At 27.7% G+C, this 22,303-nt stretch overlaps 3 protein-coding genes across 6 annotated transcripts; 2 read left to right on the top strand and 1 right to left on the bottom strand.

The window, feature by feature from the left end:
• The first annotated feature begins 81 nt into the window (after nt 1-81).
• Nucleotides 82-6,939, top strand: LOC100167339 (pyruvate dehydrogenase phosphatase regulatory subunit, mitochondrial). Of its 3 annotated transcripts, XM_003247585.3 has the most exons (16): nt 82-218; nt 325-574; nt 635-762; nt 831-934; nt 1,009-1,272; nt 1,364-1,634; nt 1,689-1,813; nt 3,859-4,055; nt 4,553-4,707; nt 4,806-4,945; nt 5,078-5,107; nt 5,194-5,342; nt 5,535-5,739; nt 5,823-6,092; nt 6,175-6,347; nt 6,523-6,939. In XM_003247585.3, the coding sequence occupies exons 2-16, from the start codon at nt 345-347 to the stop codon at nt 6,779-6,781; spliced, it is 2,700 nt and encodes an 899-aa protein (XP_003247633.1). In that variant the 5' UTR covers nt 82-218; nt 325-344; the 3' UTR covers nt 6,782-6,939. The 3 variants fall into 3 exon arrangements, with proteins under 3 accessions (XP_003247633.1, XP_003247632.1, XP_029342649.1); XM_003247584.4 differs by lacking the exon at nt 5,078-5,107; XM_029486789.1 differs by lacking the exon at nt 82-218 and having other exon boundaries at nt 239-574.
• LOC100165315 (ribosomal protein L13-like) lies at nt 6,928-9,547 on the bottom strand. Of its 2 annotated transcripts, none has more exons than XM_008189418.3 (5): nt 9,407-9,547; nt 8,897-9,174; nt 8,652-8,831; nt 8,446-8,580; nt 6,928-7,114 (listed from the first exon to the last, which is right to left on the bottom strand). In XM_008189418.3, the coding sequence occupies exons 2-5, from the start codon at nt 9,140-9,142 to the stop codon at nt 6,995-6,997; spliced, it is 681 nt and encodes a 226-aa protein (XP_008187640.1). In that variant the 5' UTR covers nt 9,143-9,174; nt 9,407-9,547; the 3' UTR covers nt 6,928-6,994.
• A 121-nt stretch (nt 9,548-9,668) lies between these two features.
• LOC100168038 (protein-glutamate O-methyltransferase) lies at nt 9,669-21,279 on the top strand. Its single transcript, XM_008189420.3, has 7 exons — nt 9,669-9,782; nt 16,897-16,983; nt 17,055-17,160; nt 19,052-19,286; nt 19,388-19,731; nt 19,902-20,135; nt 20,563-21,279. Exons 5-7 carry the CDS (start codon nt 19,428-19,430, stop codon nt 20,907-20,909), a joined length of 885 nt encoding a protein of 294 aa, XP_008187642.2. The 5' UTR covers nt 9,669-9,782; nt 16,897-16,983; nt 17,055-17,160; nt 19,052-19,286; nt 19,388-19,427; the 3' UTR covers nt 20,910-21,279.
• Nucleotides 21,280-22,303: the final 1,024 nt, after the last annotated feature.

Genomic DNA, 22,303 nt, shown 5'->3' with positions numbered 1-22,303 from the left:
ATTAATAATGTTTTTCGACGTGAAACGTAACTATGAAACGTTTTCTACCACGTTATCTCCTTATTATCGATAATATTCAGTATTACGCTTATCACTACAATTTTAAATAATTTGTTCGACTTTGAATAGAAAAAAATAAATATGTGAATTCAATATTAAAATCTAAAAAATGGAATAAAAATTAAAAATTGTTCGTGATTTTTTACTGCTCATTAGAGGTATTATTTCTAACGTTTCATAAATAATTTTACATTAAAATATGATCGCAGATGCTGAGGATTTACATATTGTGTAATGTGTGTAATGTCCTCTACACTCTTTTAGGTCGGTGAACAGTTTCAAATATGTTCCTGACCAGATGGCAAAAAAGATTGTACTTGAAAAAGTTGAATTGTTGGTCTATTAGCCTCAGCAGTTTTGACTGTACCCGTACACATTCTACAATAAATCATGAGTCTGTACTCCCAACCCAAGCACAGGTCGTAATATGTGGTACAGGAGTAGTGGCCAATTCGCTGGCCTACCATTTAGTGGAAAATGGGTGGTCAGATATTGTGCTCATTGACCAGGGAAAGTATGTATCTTATTGGATGCCACATTAAATATTTTGAAATTTGAACCGTTGTTTACTTAGACCTTGTGGAGGGACATCACATTTCGGTTCAGGAACTCTGGGCTTATTCAAACCAATTGCTGAACGCAATATCATTATGTACAGTATTAAGTTATATAGACAGTTAGAAGCTAAAGGATATGATATTGGTATGTTATTGTCAAATAAAAGAATTGCCTGTTTATTCCTATAATATTTAAATTAAATTTGTATTTAGGTTTAAAACAATGCGGTAGCTTAAATTTAGCACAAACTAAAGACAGAATGATAGCATTAAAACGGAGGATTGCATATAGTTCACCTACTGGATTGCACTGTGAGGTAGAGTAATATTAGTTTTACTTTAATTTTTTTTAAATACTTTCTCATTTAACCAATATTTATATTATTATTAGATGCTAGGAAAAAATGAACTGAAAAGATTACACCCATTTTTAAATACTGATGACTTAGAAGGTGGTGTATGGGTTCCTGAAGATGGAGTGGCAGATCCTCAAGCAATCTGTAAATCATTAGCTAAATTAGCTTCTGAAGGTGGTGCTCATTATGTTACTAACTGCCATATTCAGAAAGTTGTTACTGAAGAAGATCGAATTAAGGGCGTCCATACTAGCCGAGGGTTTATCTACTGTGAATATTTTGTGAACTGTGCAGGAATGGTAAATTACTTTTTTAATTTTAGCAATATTTAAATAATGTTGATACCTATGTCTATTATAATAAAGGTTAATGGTAAATTATTTATTTTAGTGGGCAAGAGAAGTAGGGAATTTATGTTCTCCTAAAGTCAGGGTGCCTGTGTACCCCGCTGAACACTTTTACGTTACAACTAGTCCATTGCCCGGAATTGGTGTCGATTTACCATGTATTAGAGATTTTGATTCTCATATTTATGCCAGAGAGTATAACTCTGGATTCCTGGTTGGCGGATTTGAAAAAATCGCTAAACCTGCTTTTCTTAATATGAAATTAATACCACCAGATTGGAAAAAAGATATGCCTTCAGATTGGAATCATTTTAGTAAGTAAATTAAAATTGTGGATTATTATATAATTTAAATTACATTGGTTTTAGTGCCCTATTGGGAAAAAGCTATGTCTCGAATCCCAATTCTTAAAGATGCTGTTTATCCAACATTGGCCAACTCTCCAGATACATTTACACCAAATGGCAAATGGATTTTGGGAGAAACACCAGAAGTAAACTATTTTAAAGTGTTTTATATTAAATTCATTATAAGTAAAAATAGGATATTGATGAATTAAAAATTACTCAAAAATTATATTATTTTTAAATATTTTATAACATAAGTGACTAAATATATAAATTGCAAAAAAACTTAATCATAATTATAATATAAGCATAGATAAAAGTTTAATTTAATTTTTATAAATACATTTAAATTTTCCTATAGGTAGATAATCAAGTAGATAGTTGAAACTGCAATTACTATATTAAGATGGATTAGATTAATTTACGAATGGACGAGGAAAGTGTCCAAACACATTTTTTTTAGTTTAATTGTACAACATTAACGTAATATATTAATATAATATGAAATATGTATGTAAAAAAAATTAAGTCCTAAGATTTGCTAAAAAAATACAAACAATTACAAATAAAACTTATATATTTTGAATTGTTGTACAATGACACTAATAATTTGTAGCTTGATTAGCATTATATACTATACTCTATTCAAAATGAGATCATTACTCGGCGGCCTAGTTGTGCGCATGGGCGTGGCCTTGTTCCGGGACAGCGTTTGACATATGTCTGACCGCCGCCTGACGAAAACTAGTAGTCCGCCGTGTAATGATCTCATTTTGAATTGAGTATACATAGAAAAATAAAATACATAATTCTTTAAGTTCCTATTTCTAAGATACTGTTATGTTTATTAAAAATGAAAGTTGTGTCTAAAATAGTTTTAATAAGAACTAAATACACCACATTAATGCAATTGTCCCTAAAGCATTTAAGATTTATTAAAAGAGTCTCAAAAACGTTCCCCTCAGCCAATTACCTTTACTCATTATTTTCAGTCTGATTTGCTCTGAGTTCTAGTATGGTGTAGAATTTTGGAACCCTTACCTAGCCAAAGACCAACTAAGATTGAAAAAGGTCCAAAATAAGTTTCTTTCTTATGCAGCTTTTCTATTAAAAATTTACTACCTTGTACACGACTACTCGCTTGTTCGCCAAGCTTTAAATATCCAAATACTCTACTCGTCGATTAACTGCTGGCATTAATTTTGTTTCATCTCTTCTTCATGGCTCCCTTGATGGTCCAATTCTTCTATCTAGCATCTAGATCTGTGTTCCATCTTATCCTACCAAAGACCCACACTCCTCTTTACATTCCATCACACTCTTTTTCTTAAGGTGCAATCATCGTATGCTTCAACATTTGAATAATATAACTGTTGCTTATTTCTTGGGCCACATATACAGGGTGTAACAGATAGAACTGACTTTTGGAACAAATTTTGTTTTAATCAATATTTAAATTTTTTTTTTATATATAATTTAAAGCCACTTGCACTACACGTGTAGTAAAAAAATTTTTATTACCGAAAATGAAAAATTTTAAATTTGATTTAAATTTTTTTGAATAAATTCAAAATAGCCAATTTGTGAATCTGATTGTAAGAACTATTTGGATAGTAAAAACATTTATCTAAATCAAGTAGCTTATTTTTTAGAATTTTTTTATTAAATTAATTTGGAACGCTATAATTTTTTTTAAAATATTATTTTTGGAAATTTGCTAACATGGGTATATTTCTAAAACTATTTACTAATCCTATAATTTTATCAATTTTTGTCATAAGTTTAAGTAGCATAATTTTTTTTTTTTTTCAGTTCTTTCTGTTACACTGTATATATATATATTTATAATTTTTTTGTTAACTCTGTCTATTTTAATCAAATATTTAACTAAAGTTTAATTACTATATAAGTACTTAATATTGTTAATATTCTTAAATATTCTTTGTTAAATTACCCGTTTGGGCATAAATTAATTAAAATAAAATAAATAAATACAAGCTGATGAATTTTGTTGAAAAGAATATATGAGATGTGAAATATGTTTCAAATCAAACATTCACACAAAAAAGTTGTCAAATTCTATGTGCATCATAGAATGTAACCTAAAATTAATATCTGTACTGAACAAAGAGCTAATGAATAAAATATTAATTATTACTTAATATTTAAGTGACTAAACAATTATTTTTAGATTGACAACTACTTTGTAGCTGTTGGAATGAATGGCAATCCATTACAAGGAGCTGGGGGAATAGGAAAAGCTATGGCTGAATGGATAATTGAAGGAAAACCTACACAAGAACATTTAGCTTTTGATGTACAACGGTTTTTAGATCTTCATAATAATAGAATGTACTTACAAGAGCGTACAAAGGAAGTAGTTGGCAGGTATTATTTTTAAACACCTAATTTTAATCTATTAATTACACTAATTATGATTTTATATATAAATAATAAATATTAAAACTTATTGCACAGCATTTAGGTTTTCTGGTTATTTAAATATGAGCTTTCTTAACTTTTTAAGAACGTATCTAAGAAGTCATGTTTCGAATACTTAAAGTTACCATATTAAATAATGTAACTATTGAGGTTTTAGTTGTGAAAAATTATGATACAGTAAGTACTGCTTAATGTGATCACATTGGTTCATGTCATTTTGTTCTATTAACCAGTTAGCATCTTTTTTTCAATATAATATTTGATTTGGGATTTTCATTTTTGATTCCAATTAACGATTAATTCTATAAATCAGTGATTACATTAAGCGGAACTCACTGTATATATTTCATGCAATAATTTGGGATTTTTTTTTCTAATTTCTAATCTGTTCTTTAAATTAAATGTAGTAACTTGTATTTTATTTGTAAGTTTATTTATTTAAGACACTATTCAATACCATTTCCTCATCAAAATGAATACAAGAATGCTAGAAAATTACGGTGTTCACCATTATTCAGTGTTTTGGAAAAAAGAGGAGCAGTTTTTGGTACTCGAATGGGATATGAACGACCATTGTACTTTGACACAACATACAATGGTAAATAAAAATATATTTAAATAGGATAATTACAAATGCACTTATGCAAAGATAAATTTTTAAAGTTTTAAAAATGTAAATATAAAATATTTTAACAGGAAAAGGACCTCCTCCAGAAATGCCACCGGGTACATTTTACAAACCAAAATTCTTTGACTTTATGTTGGAAGAATATCATGCTTGCAGAGAATCTGTTGGAATTATAGATATGTCTTCATTTTCTAAAATGAAAATTCAGGTATTTAATTTTTAACATCATATCTTTTATATTTTTTCTTGTAGGTATTACCTACCTATTGAAAGTTTTCCTACATTAAACAGTATAATATTATTATTATGTAATAATTATTTGTATATATTATACATTAAGGGAAAACAAGATATGAACGACGATACCGAGGTAAACATACTATATTTTATGTGTATGCGATTAAAAATATTGCTTTTACTTATGTCTTATGTCTTCTCTTGATGCATTATTTTCAGTCTCAATGTAACGGAGTTGTCGATTGGTTACAATCTTTGTGTACAAATGATGTAAATATTCCTGTTGGCGGTATTGTCCACACAGGAATGTTGAATGAAAGAGGTGGTTACGAAAATGACTGTTTATTAGTGCGTGAACGGGAAAATTGGTGAGAGATGATATAAACTTCTTTGTTAGCATTGATTAAGCATATTAATCAGTTATTGGGGAAATGAAGTTTGATAAAATTTAAATTCTTTAAAAAACTATTTAGTATTTATAGTTTTATACATAATACATATTTTTAACTAATGATTTTTTTTATGTTGCTACATTTATTTATTTAACTATCTATTTGCAGTTACTTAATGGTATCACCAACCAGTCAACAAACCAGAGTTTTAGATTGGCTTAAAGACCATTTGCCAAAAGACGAATCAATTCAGCTAGCAGATATAACTTCAATGTATACTGTCGTAAACATAATTGGTCCTAAAGCAGGTGCTTTGATATCTGAACTGTCACAGACTGATATTGACATAAATGTACAACCTTTCACATATAAGGCAAGTAAACAATTATATTAAAAAAAAAATAATAATAAATAAAGCTACAGCTATAAATTTAATTGTTGTAATTGTATTTTTAGACTGTAAACATTGGTTACGCTTCTGATGTTATGATGATGGCTTTTACACATACCGGTGAACCTGGATTTTGTCTGTATATACCATCTGAATATGCACTGCACGTGTATGATCGTTTGATTTCTGTTGGATTTGACTATGGAATTAGGGATGTTGGCAGTTTAACACAACGGTTTATGAGAATTGAGAAATTTATACCGTTTTGGGCAGAAGATTTAACTCGCGACACTACACCGTTCGAAGCTGGCTGCAATCATGTTGTAAAACTTGATGTATGTGATTTTATATGTTTTAAATTATAATCCACATTGCTATCAGGCCTGGTTCGAGTATTTCATCTTTTCCTTTTTACAGAAAGAATACTTCATTGGGAAATTTGCACTACAACGTCAAAAAGATCAAGGAATTACCAAAAAACTTGTTATGTTTATTTTAGATGACTTAGATCCTGATAAGGATATATGGTCTTGGGGATTGGAACCTATTTACAGAAATGGTAAATTTGTTGGAACTGTAACATCAGCTGGGTGAGTGTAGCAAAATAAATATTTTATGCTTTATATTAACACTCAAAAACATTACTTTTTAATTTTATAAGCATGTAATTAAAGGGTGCTACCTTACTTCATAACTTAATATGTAAGGAATATAATATATCATGTCTCATTGATTTATTGAAAAAATATATTTACTATATTTCAGATATGGTTTTACCATGGAAAAATTAGTATGTTTGGCATACATTCGGCGACCTTTTACAGATAATCGTAATAGAAATCATATGGTTATCACAAATGATTATATATTGTCCCCAACAGCGAAATATGAAATTGATATAGCTGGAACTAGGTTTCCAGTTACTCCAAAAATACATACTCCATGTGTAAATATAAATATGCAGAAAGTTTCAGATGACTCGCAATATGTGCCAAAAGTGATATCTCAAATAACAAGGAACTAAAATTATTCTTAGTTTTTAATGAACACTTTAGCATTTATGTTTGTTGTTGATTGAAAAAAAGAAATAATGCGTACTGGCACCTAATGTTTTAAATAACTAAGAAATTAATATTTTTGATAATGTATTGAAAAAAAATAAAAACCAAATATCATGTTTAACGTTTTTATTGAGTTATTATAATTATAAAAGTCAAACAAAATATACCACCACCAATCACTTCTTCTTCTTTCCTTTACCCTTCTTGTCAGCAGCTTTTTTCGCCGCATCTGGGTTTTCTGCAGCTTCCTTGGCCTTCTTTTCTTTGATACCAACCAATTTAGCTTCAAGTCTTGCCTACAATCATATAATTTAATTAGAAACATTTGTAGAACTTTTAATTTATGTAAAATAAATTAAGACATATTGATGTTTGCCAATACGCTAACAAATCAAATATTATTTGAATAGTTGAATATGATAGACTAAATGGTTAATATAAATTAAATTGTTTTGTTAAATATAAGCTTTTTAAAGTCTAGATAATTATAATTTTTTCAGAAAAGTAGATACCTATCTTCTAATTTAATAATTATGCAATTAAAAATATTTAAAAGATAATCATGGGTCATCATAATAAATGGGAAAATTAAAATAATTACCAAAGTAATGAGTATTTACTATTAAAAAGCTTCTTTATAACATAATATTAACAACAAATCATATCAGATAAATTCTAGTAAAAACTTTTGTTTTCAGCAATTCATAAAAATTTATTTTTTCAGTCTAGCAACATAAAAGTAACAACCTTCTAAAAATAAACTTAAGCATAATAAAAATAAAAACATCTCAAAGAAGTTTTTGTTTCGTATAAAAACTAAAATTATAAAAGCCAAAATTGTTTAACTTCCAGGAAAAACTTCAATAACACAACGCATTATCATTGATGACACATAATTTGATTTGTGTCTTGTACGAAGTACCTACTTATGTAGTATATGTTGCTGTTATGCACTTGTAAGACGGAGACAACAAATGGCCGTGTAGCGTCCTCTTAGGATAATGTCTTAACCAAATGTTGTGTTCTCTCTCTTACAAGTGTTGCATTATTAAAGGAACACGAGAATTATTGTACAATATATAAGAAAAACAGCACTGAGGCAACGTTTAAAAATGGACTTACTGTAACTCATCTTTTAATTTCTCTGAATAAGCATACATAATATTTTGGGTGTGAATCAAAAAAATGTACATTCCGTTAGTTAACTGGCCTAATAGGATTTGGCGGTCTATAGAAATTAGAAGCATGAATCCAAATTATAAGAATTAATGTCTATAAGATAGTCTTACAACACTTTAAAAAAAGTGATGAGAAATTACTAACCTATAGGTAATTTAAATTTAAAACAAATTATTACAATTTAATTTTGTACAGGTAGACTCAAGAACCACTCATGTAAGAAACCAAAATGGTTGAGAGTAGCCCTTTTAAGGATTGTACATTTAATATTCTAGTTAATTATGTCAATTTGCTCTTATTTACATTTTTGTAAGGTACAAAAATTTGTTTTTAAAGAAACAAAATAATTGATAATTTTGCACACCTATGACTCGCACGTTTATATAGAAGCAAAATGTGGATTTTAAAAATGTGCACTAATTAGCATTAAACTCAATATTTTTCTTACCTGGCAAATAGCGTTGAAAGCATTGAACTTCTTCTCTTCTTCAGTGATAGCTCGTGCTTCAGGTTCTTTGCTGACAGACTGTTGGATGGGCAATACAACTCCCTTAAATTGTGTAGCTGTCTTGCATTCTTCTTCCTGAATAACAATGACAAATATCAGCAATAATCCAAAATTAAAAATAAATCCATTGATTTAGGTATACGTACAGTAGCTTCACCCTTCTTAATCTTATTGGTCTTGCTCTTGAGCGGGAACAAAATCAATTTGGAACGGTACTCCTTCAAACGTTCAATGTTCACTTGCAACGATTCTACACTTTTGTTACGGCGCCTAGTGTCTACAGCAATGCCAATGGTACGGGCATAATGTTTATTTAAACCAGCACCCTAATAAATTGGGGACACATGACTTTAGTAGATATAAATCATTCAAAATTATTAAATAAATTTACCTTCAGCTCTTGCAGAGTAAAACCACGTCCGGCACGGACTTTAGTGTGGTATCGCAATGTTGGGCAATGTACAACTGGTCGCAAAGGCCCCGCCGCTGGTTTAGGTGCCAACTCTTTGGCTTTCTTAATACGATTCTGGTGACGCCTGTATTTACGAGCTGGTTGATTGAACCAGGTCTTAATGTATCGTTGCCAGTCTTTGTGAAAATGACCATTTGGGATCATATTATTTCCGCTTGGAGCCATCTTGATGACTTTTGTTGTTGACTACCTATATCCTAAACAGAGACAAAAGACGATTCGTTCAAAAGACTATACCGGATCACAACGAAAAGGGATACTACCTACAGGAAGGCTGGGTGATAAAAAGAAAAAAATTAATAAAGCAACCATAGGGGAGTTTAATATTTATTTAACGTGTTTTATTAAATACGTACAACAAATATTGAGATCGATCGATGTCCTAAGTTCTAGGATTCAAGCGGATAAAATAATATAGCATGTACTTACCGAAAATGAAGGGAATCAATCAATTCTTAGGAGAATGAACGAATAGAAAAGGAACGTTGTTTGTTTGGTAGCTGCCGTAGTTGATAGGAGTTATCGGCTAACCTCAAAATGACGCACTACGATCGTTTTATGTTGCCTGCACTGTTTTTACGTTACTGGCCATCAGACGACATTTTTACACCGCCCCGGTGGTACCATTGATAATTAGCCGCTCTGGACAAAGTTAAAATCTAATTTCTTCACGACATTATAAATAGCTACTACCTATCGTCTGCCGAACTTAATTGCCGAGAACCAATACTGAAGTTTCGTTCGACGAGGACAGTTGACGTTCAAATTAAATTGCTCGTTCAGTCCAATATTAATAACGACACTCGTAAGTACACGCATGTTTGTTAATTTTAATTAAACATGTAACATCATATTAATATCATGTAGGTAACTATAGGTATAATATTTTTTAAATAAATCCCGGTTAAATGGTTTCGTCGATTTATAACTTATAAATTGTATACATTTAAATTTATATTGATTTATTCAATGTAATTTATTTATTTACTTAGTACTCATATTGAAATGTTAATTAAAACATATTTAAACCAAGGGAGTTATTGCGGTATGAAGAGTGAACCAATACATTTTCTTTGCTCTTTAATTTACTATTGGCCAACTATCGTTCTATAATTTTAACTATGTTTTTATAAAAATTATAATTATTTACCTAGCAGGTATAAAATATTTAATATTTTGGAATCCATATTTAAAATTATATACAATTCTGTCATTTATCCATTTTTAAATTGAATATTAGGTAAATGTTGATTGTTTTTTCTACATTTTGTTTAGTCTTTATCTTGATTATAATTTTGACTTATATAATCTAGAAACTTAGTTCAACTGCAAGTACTGATTGAGCTTATGCTTAATTTATTTGTCCCAAGAAATTTCAAAAGTCAAATTAGATCATTAAATTAGAAAAATTGATATTCTAGTATTTTATACGTAATATACACGCGGTACAGAATTATATATTATAAAATATGCCATCGGCTCTACTTTGGCCGAGACAATATATATTGAATTTTTAATGTCCAGACAACAGACTCTAAAATCTAGGTTAAAGCAGACTATTTATTGTAAATTAAATTAGTCATTAACCCTCATTAAAATCAGAAAATGATGCCAGATTAAAATATAAAACAAACAAATTTGTTAATAGGAATTACGAACTTGGAAAAAATCTAAGCTACTAAAATGAAAACGGAAATGTCTTAGTAAAATATATCATCCATTTAATTTAAAAAAGTTTAAAATATGTAATGCACATTTCACAGGCAGTATATTTAAAAACACTTCATTTTTATTATAGCATTTAGGTTCTTAAGTGGAAGTCACACTGAAGTGTGTTCATCTTGCAAACGTATAGCATAGCAAAAGTTGTGTTTAGCAGTTCCAATTGTGTGTAGTAACCTTTTATAATAGAGTGAATTTAACTTAAAGGGATTCTATCCAGTGATTTCTTGTATTTGTCTAACACACGCATGACATAGGATTTTGTACGTGTTCTTTGCCTTGCGTAGTAAATGATAAAGTGAAGCGTTAAGAATTCTGAAAACAGATTTTAATTAGTCGTCAATTCTACTTGAAATCGACTTTCCCACATTTTTTATATTATCCCTTAACTTCCTAAAAACGTTATACTAAAAAGAGTAATTAAAAAATTGTCATATCGCGGGACGTGGGTCTAGAATGAAAAGGTTTTAAATCGTTTTTATGAAATTGTCCAGGAGAGTAATTTTAAGGTTTGAGTTCAAATATTTTACTCCTTGAACAACATTTTTAACAACAAATTAAAATTCTAAGGCATACAGCAACTTTTATAGTTTAATTCACAACATTATAATAATAATTTGTTGTATTGGTTGCTATAAAAATTAATAAAATACAAATTATAAAATGTTTCGTATGAAAAGGCTTTTTACCCTATTATCAAATTTAAAGGTAAGAACATTTTCAGTGTTCTCTCGTTGGTTTTTTTACAATATCGTAATTTTTAAATGAGTAATGTGTATTTTTAAATATCAATATTTTACAAACTTTAATATTCAAGCGAACAACAAAAAATAATAACTGCTAGATTTTAAAAATGGTATGATTAATAATGGTATATTAGTATGTTATGCGTTGGTAACACGGAGGTGTAATCTGTCGTTATGAGTACCTATACTTACCTACTATTGAGTTATTAGGCATTAGTCATTACAAATATAAATACATACATTTGAAATTCAGAACAAGATTTTTCTAGAAATTCTCCATTTAGTTTATTATGTATAATATGTTTCCATATTACCTAACCTAAAGTGTACTTTAGCTTATAATTTATAATTTATCACTAAATTGATTAACATTCATACCTCTATAAACGCCATAAAATGTTGCTATTCGTAGATTCATTATAGGTAGGTGTCTAATTTAGTTATTTTTTCAACCTCTATAGAGAATAATATAAAATTTGTTATCGCAGCTTTTATTCTTTAGAATCAATATTTTAAAAATATGCATACACGAAGTTAAATGTAGGTAATTAAGCTATAACATATAGGTAGGTAATAAGTAGGTAGCTACTAATTTTATTTTGTGAAATAACATAATTTCAAATTAGTCAAATATTTTATTAGTTTTTGGGGCTTATAAATATAATTTATAAATGCACCTAATCTATAGGTAATATTTCAGGTACCTACCTAATATAATAAAGGTATACATTACTTATTTAGAGCAAAACACCAAGTTAAGGGAGGGGGAGGAAATAAATAATTTATTAAAATAATTTTGTTAAGTTTATAAAATTCATTGTCATGAATGTTTTCAAGTTACTTACTAATTTAGAAAAGATGCAATTTTAAACATATAGATAAAAAGACATTGGATTTGAATAGCTCATTTGGCTTCTTATGTCAATATATTTTTGTGTTAAAATTGTGTACATCGTTAAAACCAATAATTTAGGTCTAATTAGTAATTATGTAAAAATTTTTTTTTTCGGCTAAACCGTACACTTTGTAAAAGTAATATAATTTACAAACACAATCAGATTAATCATGAACTGTGAACAGTAGATTTACAGATACTTAAGAGTAGGTAAATTACCAAAACATTTACGTGGACTATGATCTTACATAATAATAGTGTCAGTATTCACAAATGGGAATTATCACTAAAAAAAAAGTAAACACATCGTTAGTACACTCATTATAATTTATAACAATATCATTAAAATTCACTTGTTTAAAAATGATAACATATAATGTACCGATACAATCTTTCACTCAATAATGAATTAAATAATTAAGTATAAACGACGTCTACAGTAAATTACTAATATAGAACAATAATTTCAATCTATATACTTTAAACGTTTGTTTTAACAATTAAAACACTATTATTGTAACTATTTTGTTATGTAAACTATTCACCAGACCTGTATTTTTAAAATGTCAATTTAATAATTCAATGAGGTGATACATTTTAACTTAAGTATTAAAAACGATATTTTATTAGGGTGTTAAATATGTATCTACTAACACAGTTATACATTTACATACGTACAATACGTACATACTAGTATTTATAATCAATGCTCCTACTTAAGATCGGGTTTATGATTATACAATTTACGATTTTTATGGCGTTATTATGATTTGTGTGACCTTAGATTTGTATAGGTGCAAGAACTTGGATTAAATAAAATAATTATTTTATAATTTAAAATTATCTCAGGTTAAAGTTTAATAATGTATGTTAACTGTTTTTAGCATGTTTAAATATTATTAATTATTGTCAGGGCCGGCGCTACCTTTTGCGAGGCCCTGGGCAAAACGTATTTAACTTATTTAATCAATAATGCAATAACTATAGTTATTTATAGTTTATATCCGCAAAGGCGAAAATTTATTAAAAATGTATGTCCAAAATAAAATAATTTTTTAAATTAAGTTTAATATATTAAAGAGTTAAGCTCTTCCAAATGTTGAATACATATATGTTCAATACTTGACCCTAGTTACACCTATGATGTTCATTGGATATAAAAAATACATTAGCGAAATAGTGAATATCAATTTTCAACTGTTTAATAATTACTTTTAAACGTATTACACTTGCCAACTTACAAACAACTTACAAAATTTTTAAATATATATTAAGGTAATACATAGTTTCTGTAATTTTATCAAAAGTTATTGAATTACTATAAATTTAGAAATGTGGTAATTATTCTTTAGATATTGTTTATTACATATTTTAAAATAATAATAATACATTTTTAAACATCATACATTTAAACAAAAAAAAAAAAAATAACAAAAATTAATATTTAAAATTTTTTCCTTGACTTTGGACGCAAACAATTCTATTACTTTTTTTAAAATCCAATGTATCTGCTGTATCGTTTTCTATTGCAATCGTAGCAATTCAGTCAATCATTTTTGAGATATTGTGTTTCTGAGGTAATTTTTGATTATTTTGAGCTTTGAGAAACTCCTTTCTGCCGACGCTGAGGTTATTGGTATAGTTAACAAAATTCTGAGTGAAATTACGATATTAGGAAAAGCAGTAAAAAGCACCGGGCATTGTTTTTAAAAAACTGAGTGCTTCTATAGATGTAGAATCTTCTTTCATTGTATGACGAAAAATTAGTAATTCTTCATACAATTCAAAAGCAACTTTATCATATAAATCTCCATCGCTTAAATAATTTTGCAAATCTAAACAATTCTTTATTAGGTCATCATTAGTTACTTTTGAAAGTTTACCAATATTGTATAAAAAACTGAAATTGCTGTTATAAATTTGAAATTGATTAAATCGTTCGCTAAATGAAGATATAGCTCCATCGGCTATTACATTAAAATAAAATGTTCGGAAATTGTATATTAAATTTTAAAGATGCGATAATCTTTCTAGGAATCCAGGTTTTCCATACAGTGCTGCGTGCCATACCGATTGACGTGTATACATATTTAATATAATATAATATTGTTGTTTTGTCTTATTACAAGATCTCCATACAAATTATTTTCCAATGTAATTTTTGAAAGCGCGAGGCCCTTGAGAGCGCGAGGCCCTGGACAAATGCCCCGTTTTTCCCCCTCCTAATGCCCTGATTATTGTACTTAAAATGAGAACGCTCACATGACTACAACCCATTGGTATCTATCTAACTACATTTTTTTGAAAACCTCATCGCACGAATAAGAACCTTTCAGGATAGTCATAACTCATAGATCATGATAGACCATACTTGAGAAACTAAATTTATGCACGATACATTTGGCTTGTTCTTATATTTAAGTTTGATAATAGATCAATTAACAATTGGACGATTCCCTCTATATTTAAAGCTAATAATACAAAAATTGAACTGTTAGACGTACATGTTGGTATATTATGCTTTAGTAAAACGGAGACAACACATACGGGTACGACGTCCTATGTTTTGAGTGTACCAAGGTCATTGAGCAGGCCACTGTAATGGATATAATATTATTATAAATTATTATATTACATTATTAACTTTATAATATTATTATATGTCTATATCATAGACCTTATACCAATCGTATATTATTATATGAATGTAGAATAGTACTGCTATCTTTAATTGCCCGGAATCGTGATTGTACATACGGATGCGTCGCTACTGCGCATGTTCCCCGTCAATGTGCTTCGGTACTTCGTGAGACGCGGTCGGTCTCCAACGCATATAACTAGTAACTACTATGTTCCGTCCAGGACCGGCTCAAGCAAAAATAGTGAACTAGGCAAAATCAAATTTTGCCGCCCCTAACAATATAATATTAACAGTATTTTGAAAATTCCGCCCTCCTACTAAAGTGCTGCTTAAGTGCCGGCGTGGGCCTATGTCGCCTACCCCTTGAGCCGGGCCTGGTTCCGTCTGTTAGTATAAGATCTATGAACTATATATATATGTATTAAAATGTTTGTCTGTATGTAATTAATGAACTCTAAAACTACTAGTATGTTTTAAATAAAAGTTATATTAATAAATTCCTTGAAACTTGAAGGGTGTTTAAACTTTAAAGCTTATATTTTCTACCCCTATAGGTAGCTTAATTTAGTTTGCAGCTCACGAAAGAAGAATATTTTCTTTTTTTATTTACAGGGTCCTGGGTCGCTATTGGTTATAATTTATAATTAAGTAGACGTATGGTATAAACATTTTTTACAAATATATTTACAAAGAAAAAACAAATCTTTGGCACGAGCAACTCCGGGTGGGACAGCTAGTATCATATATTATTATTGTTATTAAGTCATAACTTTATAAGTTGTAAACTTATTATAGTTCATTACCATGTATCAAAAAACGGCGTATGAATAGGTTTGTGGTATGATAGCATTGCCAAAAATAGTTTAAATATTTTTTTAAAATTACATTGTGTACCTATACAAAATAGGTAATAGTATTTTCACTTAATTATTTTCATGGAAATATTTAATATAATATTATTAAATTGTAATTTGTATCAAAAGTATAGTTTTTCATTGAAATTAAAATAAAAACTATTTAAATTGAACCAATGTTATTATTACAATATTTTAATCATTGTAGAACTCTTCAATTATATAAAATAACTTGGAAGCTTTACAAAAACACTATTTCATTAGTATCGTTTTTCTTTGGAGCAATAAATGTTAAAATGTATGGTTATTTAAACGATGTGTATTTTGGATTGAGCTATTTGTTAACTTTTGACATTTTAGACTTTTTTTCGATTTATGTTAATAAATAGTTTGTTTTTCAATTAAAAAGCTTGAAAATTGAATATAAGGTCCTTTTAAGTTTTCCTTTCAGTAGTTAAAAAAATATCAAAAATTATCGGTATAAATAGGCATTTGATGGTTTAACTTTAACTAAACTGGATATTTGATTTTAACTATGGTAATTCAAAAAATATTTACTGTAGCGTTTTGACACATTACACTATTATTTATAATAATATTATTATTATTTCCTATAGTTCTATACACAATGAAATTTTCGAAATAATTAATTTTTTTTAATTAACTAATTTTAGCTCCTTATACCTACCACGAATCTTTTTACACAATTCTATGGTATGTCGGTTTTGACTATTATATAATTTGGAAGCAATATTATTGGCAACAACTATTAGTTCAACCCAACAAATTAAAAAAACAGTAAACACAAATAAAAATAAAAATATAAGATAAGATAAGCCAGATATCCTTTGAAATATATCCTAATCTATTGCCAGAGAGAGAAAAATCCAATGATGGCTCCATTATTTTTTTTATTATGGACTAAATTTAAAAACAATACAAAATACAACAACATATTATATTCTAGATTAATATTAATTTTTACATGATAAATTATTTACTACCTTATAGAGTTAATAATTGTTAAAAATAATATAATAATTTAAAAATATAATTTGCAGTACAATGACGATTGAAAGCAAATTGTTTAATCTGTGTATTGATGAGAGTCCACCCAGGAATGAACCATTAGTAGCCAAGTATATGAGGTATTTTCATTTTTTTTTTAAATGTTTTTGGTTTGAGTACCTAATCTAATTTTAATAATTTATTTCCATAGGAGTTTTGCTTTTCCTGTACTATCGAAACTAAGTCCATTTAACATATCCAAGACAGGTAGTTATTTATCAGCAAATAAGAATGTTATTTTACAAAAATATGGAGCGGTAAGTACCTAATTTTAAAATAATAATAATTGAATATGCAATATTTTTCATAGTTATAAGATATGATGTAGAGTAATTAAAATGGAACCGCAATAATTTGCGCTTTATTTACATGGGCTGGGTATCACATTTACTTGCCCAATTACAATATTTTATTACACCATACATAATTTTATTAATAGGTGTATAATCGATGAATATAGTTTTTTTCATATACAAAGTTCATATTATTTTTTTATATAATAAAATTGCGTGATTCCTTGGGATTAAGACACTTGGTGTATAGTAACTACAATACCTAAATACATTATACATAGACACATGGTTAATGTATTATGTAGGTTCATTTAAGATAACGGACATAGGGGTTTTAAATTGTGATTCTATTGTGATGAGTTATTATAGCAATTCACTAATTATATTTACTCCTTTTATGTTTAAAAGAAGTATAATAATGATTAACGTGTGATATTAACATGATTGACCACGTGATTTTAAATCATGCTATATAGAGTTTAAACTGATATAAATTGAAAGTATAACGTGATTAGTAAAATAAAAATAAAAATATTATTATAAATATTTATAACTATATTAGTGAAAAAACATTTTAAACCTTGACCTGAATAGTGAATTATTGTTATGATATTAAAAATAACATTATTAATTATTGTACTTACTTATTTCTGGCTGTCATCACTTAGGGTTTATTATGCAGTTGAAGATCGTCCTACAATTTTTATTTTTCATAAATTAAAAAATGTATAGGTACTTATTTATGTAATATACCTTTGAGATATATTTTAACCATCCAATAAATGAGTTTTATTTTTTTCTATGTTAATTATTTACATTAGCTATACCTAGTATCTACAATATAATCATATTCATAGTAACAATAATTTTGTACACCCCATTTTCTATACATATTTATAATGGTGTTTTTTTTGTATATGTGAAGATTTCTAATTTTTTTTAATTATTAAATTATAAATTATTGACAGAAATGGTTATAGGGACCACAATATTTTATTCAGCATTGAAATGAACATATTTCCGTACACAAAACTAATTTGGAAAAATACGTATGTTTTATACTGAAACCGTACATCTGATTAAAAGCACAAAAAAAATCGATTAATAAACAATACAACGACATGCGTAGGACATAGGTTTACATATTTAAGGTCGCAAGATATTAAGTACATACACATTAATATGTGCATGTTCTGTGTATATATTTGGCTACTGACTACTATGTACCTACATAATTTGTCTATACCTACTTGTACAAGAATATTTTTAAAATAGAAAATATTATTATCTCAGTCAACATTGAAATGTCAGTGTGGGTACCTCCTTTCAAGCTTAAATTACTACCACAATCGCATCATGTTTAAATTGAGTCAATTCTGTTAACAATTAGTATATTGTATACTTTGTTAGTAGGTATATTTTTAATTTTTAACTCATATTTGAATATTATGAATGGCTACTAACACAACTTTATACTTTGTAAGTAAGTACCTACTTATTTTCCTTAACAATAATCGTGATCACCATAATTAAAAATGAAATACAAGTAAATAAAAATGTAGGTACAATAATTATTATCCTTGACCAATGAACATAACTATTATTTTTATTTTGTTCGATTAAATCTGGCTTATATTTTATAATTTGTTTTTGATTAAATTATAATACAATATGTTGATGTAAAAATGTAAAATATAGATTGTATATTATAAGTAGGTATTTTATTGTAAGTGTTTTACATTTTATTATATGGGTACAATTAATGACAACTAAATAATATAAATAGCCATATATTTTAATTGGTCTTATAGAGGGAATCAGTATCATGCTCAGTATATAAAATGTCTAATTTCAGGAAGCTGAAAATGATATTACATCAGTTTTGGAAAAATTGGATTCCTTAATAGCAGATATTTTAAGTAATTCACCATTTAGAGAATTAAGTTCTGATAACATAGATGTTAAAATTTGGAATAAAATTACTCGATGACTTTTCGGATCAAGATGGAAGTCGGCAACTTGGGTCTATACTAACTGGTTGTATACCGAATGTTATATACACCGTCGTATATTTGAAGCCTTTGAACTAGGTTAGTGGTTTTCTGAATAATAGCTTCGTAAAATTATTATAGATAAGTTTTCATTGACATTACATTTGTACGTAATTATATTCTTATTTTGTATATTTTAGTACATTCTTAAAAAGCTATGATCCATTTTATGAGCAAAAAATGAAGGCTTTATCGCATTGTGAAGAAGCTATGGATATTTTGGGAAAATTCCTAATCAAATATTTCAGTAAAAACGATGTTCAGTTAAAAAATATTCGTGAAGACTTACCAAAAATCATCAAGTGTGCCTTGTGGGGAAATCGTTGCGATCTTTCACAAACTGGTGGTGATGCTATTGCACAAACTGAGAGCCCGTTAGATTTGGTTGAATCATTACAAGATCTTATGCTTGCCGACGAATCATCTAAAATAGTTGATTATTTATTTACTTCACTCAACGAATCCAAAGACAGCAAAATTTTAGGTAATTGATTTTATCGTGTTTTTTTTATAAACTAACGGTTGTATTAATACCTACCTAAAGTTTTTTACATAAATACATAATATCATCAAAATGTTTTATTTTTTAAACTTGTATTTTACGTACGTTTTGATCAAATGTTTATACTTATTCTATATATAATTTATTTTCAGATATCATATTGGACAATGCGGGCTATGAACTTTTCACGGACTTGTGTTTAGCTGATTATTTGGTGACATATAAATTCGTAAACACTGTACGGTTTCATGGAAAAGCTATACCATGGTTTGTATCTGATGTAACCAGTCAGGATTTCACAGCAACTATAAATTATATAGCTCATACATCTAAGAGTGAAACATTAAAAGAATTAGGCAAGCGTTGGGAAGGATATTTTAAATCAGGTATGTGAATCTAATATTAAATAAATTATAAAATATAAAATTAAACCCAATATTAAAACAATACTATTTCAATCATTTAAAATAACAAATTTGGGAAAACGGCCAATTTTTTTAATCAAAGAGGTTAACAAAAAAATATGTTAAGATTTTATCCAAGAATTAAAATCGAATAACAAATCTGTTGTTTTTTTATATTTCTCTACTTAATACATGCAGATTATACACTCTTAACAGTTAAATATAAAAATTAATTTCTATGGTATAGAACCAGGGAAAATTTCTGATTTGGATAGTATATGTCCTGTATAATGACATTATGGATATTTAACTGTATAATTTATTAAAATATAGAATATTAACGTATTATAGTAATTTAATAAATTCATGAAAGTAAATATTAAATTATGTCTATGTTTTATATTTACAGGTCAATGGACATTTGAAAATGAACAATTTTGGACATTGCCATTCAACTTTGGTCAAATGAAATCATTAGATAATGAATTATATTCCAAACTTTCGGAGTCATTTTTAATCATATCCAAAGGAGATCTAAACTACAGGAAATTAGTCGGAGATATATTTTGGGAACCTACTGTACCTTTTACTCAAGCAGTGGGCAGTTTTAAGCCATCTAAATTACTAGCATTAAGAACATTGAAATCGGATATTACTTGTGGCTTACCAGAAGGTTTAGCAGAACATATATCAAAAAATGATCCAGACTGGTTAAAAATCGGCAAATATGCCGTTATTCATGTAGATGGTCTTTAAAATGTAGCATTATCTATATCGTGATTAAAAATATATATTATTAATTTAGATATATTAGAAAATTATTGTTATCAAGAATTAAAACATGTAATCAAAATATAGAACTTATATTGAATTTTAATTAGTTATTATACTGATTACACATTTTATGGTGAATATATTATATACTAGTTTAAGTTATTATTAGCTTATATATCAACTTATTAAATGCTAAATCATATTTATATAGATTATAGATAAGTAAATATAAATAGCAACTTTTAATGTTTGTCTTTAATTTATATTTTAAGTTAAATATAATATACCTTTATGTTTTAAAATGTATTAAATGTAGTTTTTTAATATTACAATATTATATATATTATATAAAAAAAAGTTTTTAATTATTTAATGAGAAATCTTATGTTTAAGAACAAACAATCGTAAACATTGATATTTCATAATAATAAGTATGATTTGGGGTTAAAAAATGTATTCTTTTGTGATTGTTTAAATTATAATAATTTGAAAACCCCATCAGATTAATATTGGTAAATATTATGTGTTACAACTTGGATGTTTCAGAATAAAATCATCTCTAAGCCGCAGGGCTTAAAACCGTTTACCGGTTTTTCACGAAAACCGTTAAAAACCGTAAATTTTGAGAACCCTAAACCGGTTATCTAATTTATCTGCAGTTTGGAAAGCGGATACCGGTAACCGATTAACAAAAGTTTATAAAGTCATATCCCAAAAACCAATTATCGACATTTCTGAAAATCGTTATTTTAGCGATACCCGGTAACCAGTGGCGGATTCTGAATTTTAACCGGCCCGGGAGAATTTCGTTTCACCGGCCCAAACACCATTAATGCAAACAATTTAGTGGAAATATAGTAAAATTAAAAAATAAAAATAATTTTAGTTAGGTTAAATATTACTACGGTTACATGCACAGCTAAAGCCGATTTAACTTAATTCAAATTAGTTAATTCCTGACTGTTAATTCAGTATAATATAAATTCCGTTTACCTCAATCAGTTTAAACTCTGGATGTAAACCAGGGCTTGAAATAATTTCAGTTTTGGTTTCGGTTTTGTATACTGGTTTCTAAAGTATTTTCAGGGGGCTATTTCGTCTATACAATTATCATTCTTTGTTCCGTATTGTCAATTGTCATATATTATTTGCTAGTAACTTTAATTTATGTCATTACTATTTATAAAGCAACTAATAATTTTGCGAATAATGAAATGTTTATCAACAAAATTAATTATGATCTTAATTTTATTATGATTATTAATTATGCGAATAATGAAATTTACGTATTAAAAACACGTCAGTTAAAAAAAAAATAACGGTTTCCAATTTTTTTAGATTTCGGTTTGATTTCATACCGGGTTTCCAATTTTTTA

The sequence above is a fragment of the Acyrthosiphon pisum genome, chromosome A1 (genome assembly GCF_005508785.2).
Source record: "Acyrthosiphon pisum isolate AL4f chromosome A1, pea_aphid_22Mar2018_4r6ur, whole genome shotgun sequence".
Classification (NCBI taxonomy): domain Eukaryota; kingdom Metazoa; phylum Arthropoda; class Insecta; order Hemiptera; family Aphididae; genus Acyrthosiphon; species Acyrthosiphon pisum.
The sequence above is the reverse complement of the archived record's forward strand: the minus strand, read 5'-3'. Positions and strand labels throughout refer to the sequence as shown.

Coding starts and splice junctions, on each gene's coding strand:
- LOC100167339 (XM_003247585.3), top strand. CDS start 345: ATGTTCCTGACCAGATGGCAAAAAAGATTGTACTTGAAAAAGTTGAAT. Junction 1,273..1,363: donor TTGTGAACTGTGCAGGAATG/GTAAATTACTTT, acceptor TATTTATTTTAG/TGGGCAAGAGAAGTAGGGAA. Junction 4,708..4,805: donor CTTTGACACAACATACAATG/GTAAATAAAAAT, acceptor ATATTTTAACAG/GAAAAGGACCTCCTCCAGAA.
- LOC100165315 (XM_008189418.3), bottom strand. CDS start 9,142: ATGGCTCCAAGCGGAAATAATATGATCCCAAATGGTCATTTTCACAAA. Junction 8,832..8,896: donor TTACTCTGCAAGAGCTGAAG/GTAAATTTATTT, acceptor CCAATTTATTAG/GGTGCTGGTTTAAATAAACA. Junction 8,581..8,651: donor TTAAGAAGGGTGAAGCTACT/GTACGTATACCT, acceptor ATTGTTATTCAG/GAAGAAGAATGCAAGACAGC.
- LOC100168038 (XM_008189420.3), top strand. CDS start 19,428: ATGAAGGCTTTATCGCATTGTGAAGAAGCTATGGATATTTTGGGAAAA. Junction 19,732..19,901: donor CAAAGACAGCAAAATTTTAG/GTAATTGATTTT, acceptor ATTTATTTTCAG/ATATCATATTGGACAATGCG. Junction 20,136..20,562: donor GGAAGGATATTTTAAATCAG/GTATGTGAATCT, acceptor TTATATTTACAG/GTCAATGGACATTTGAAAAT.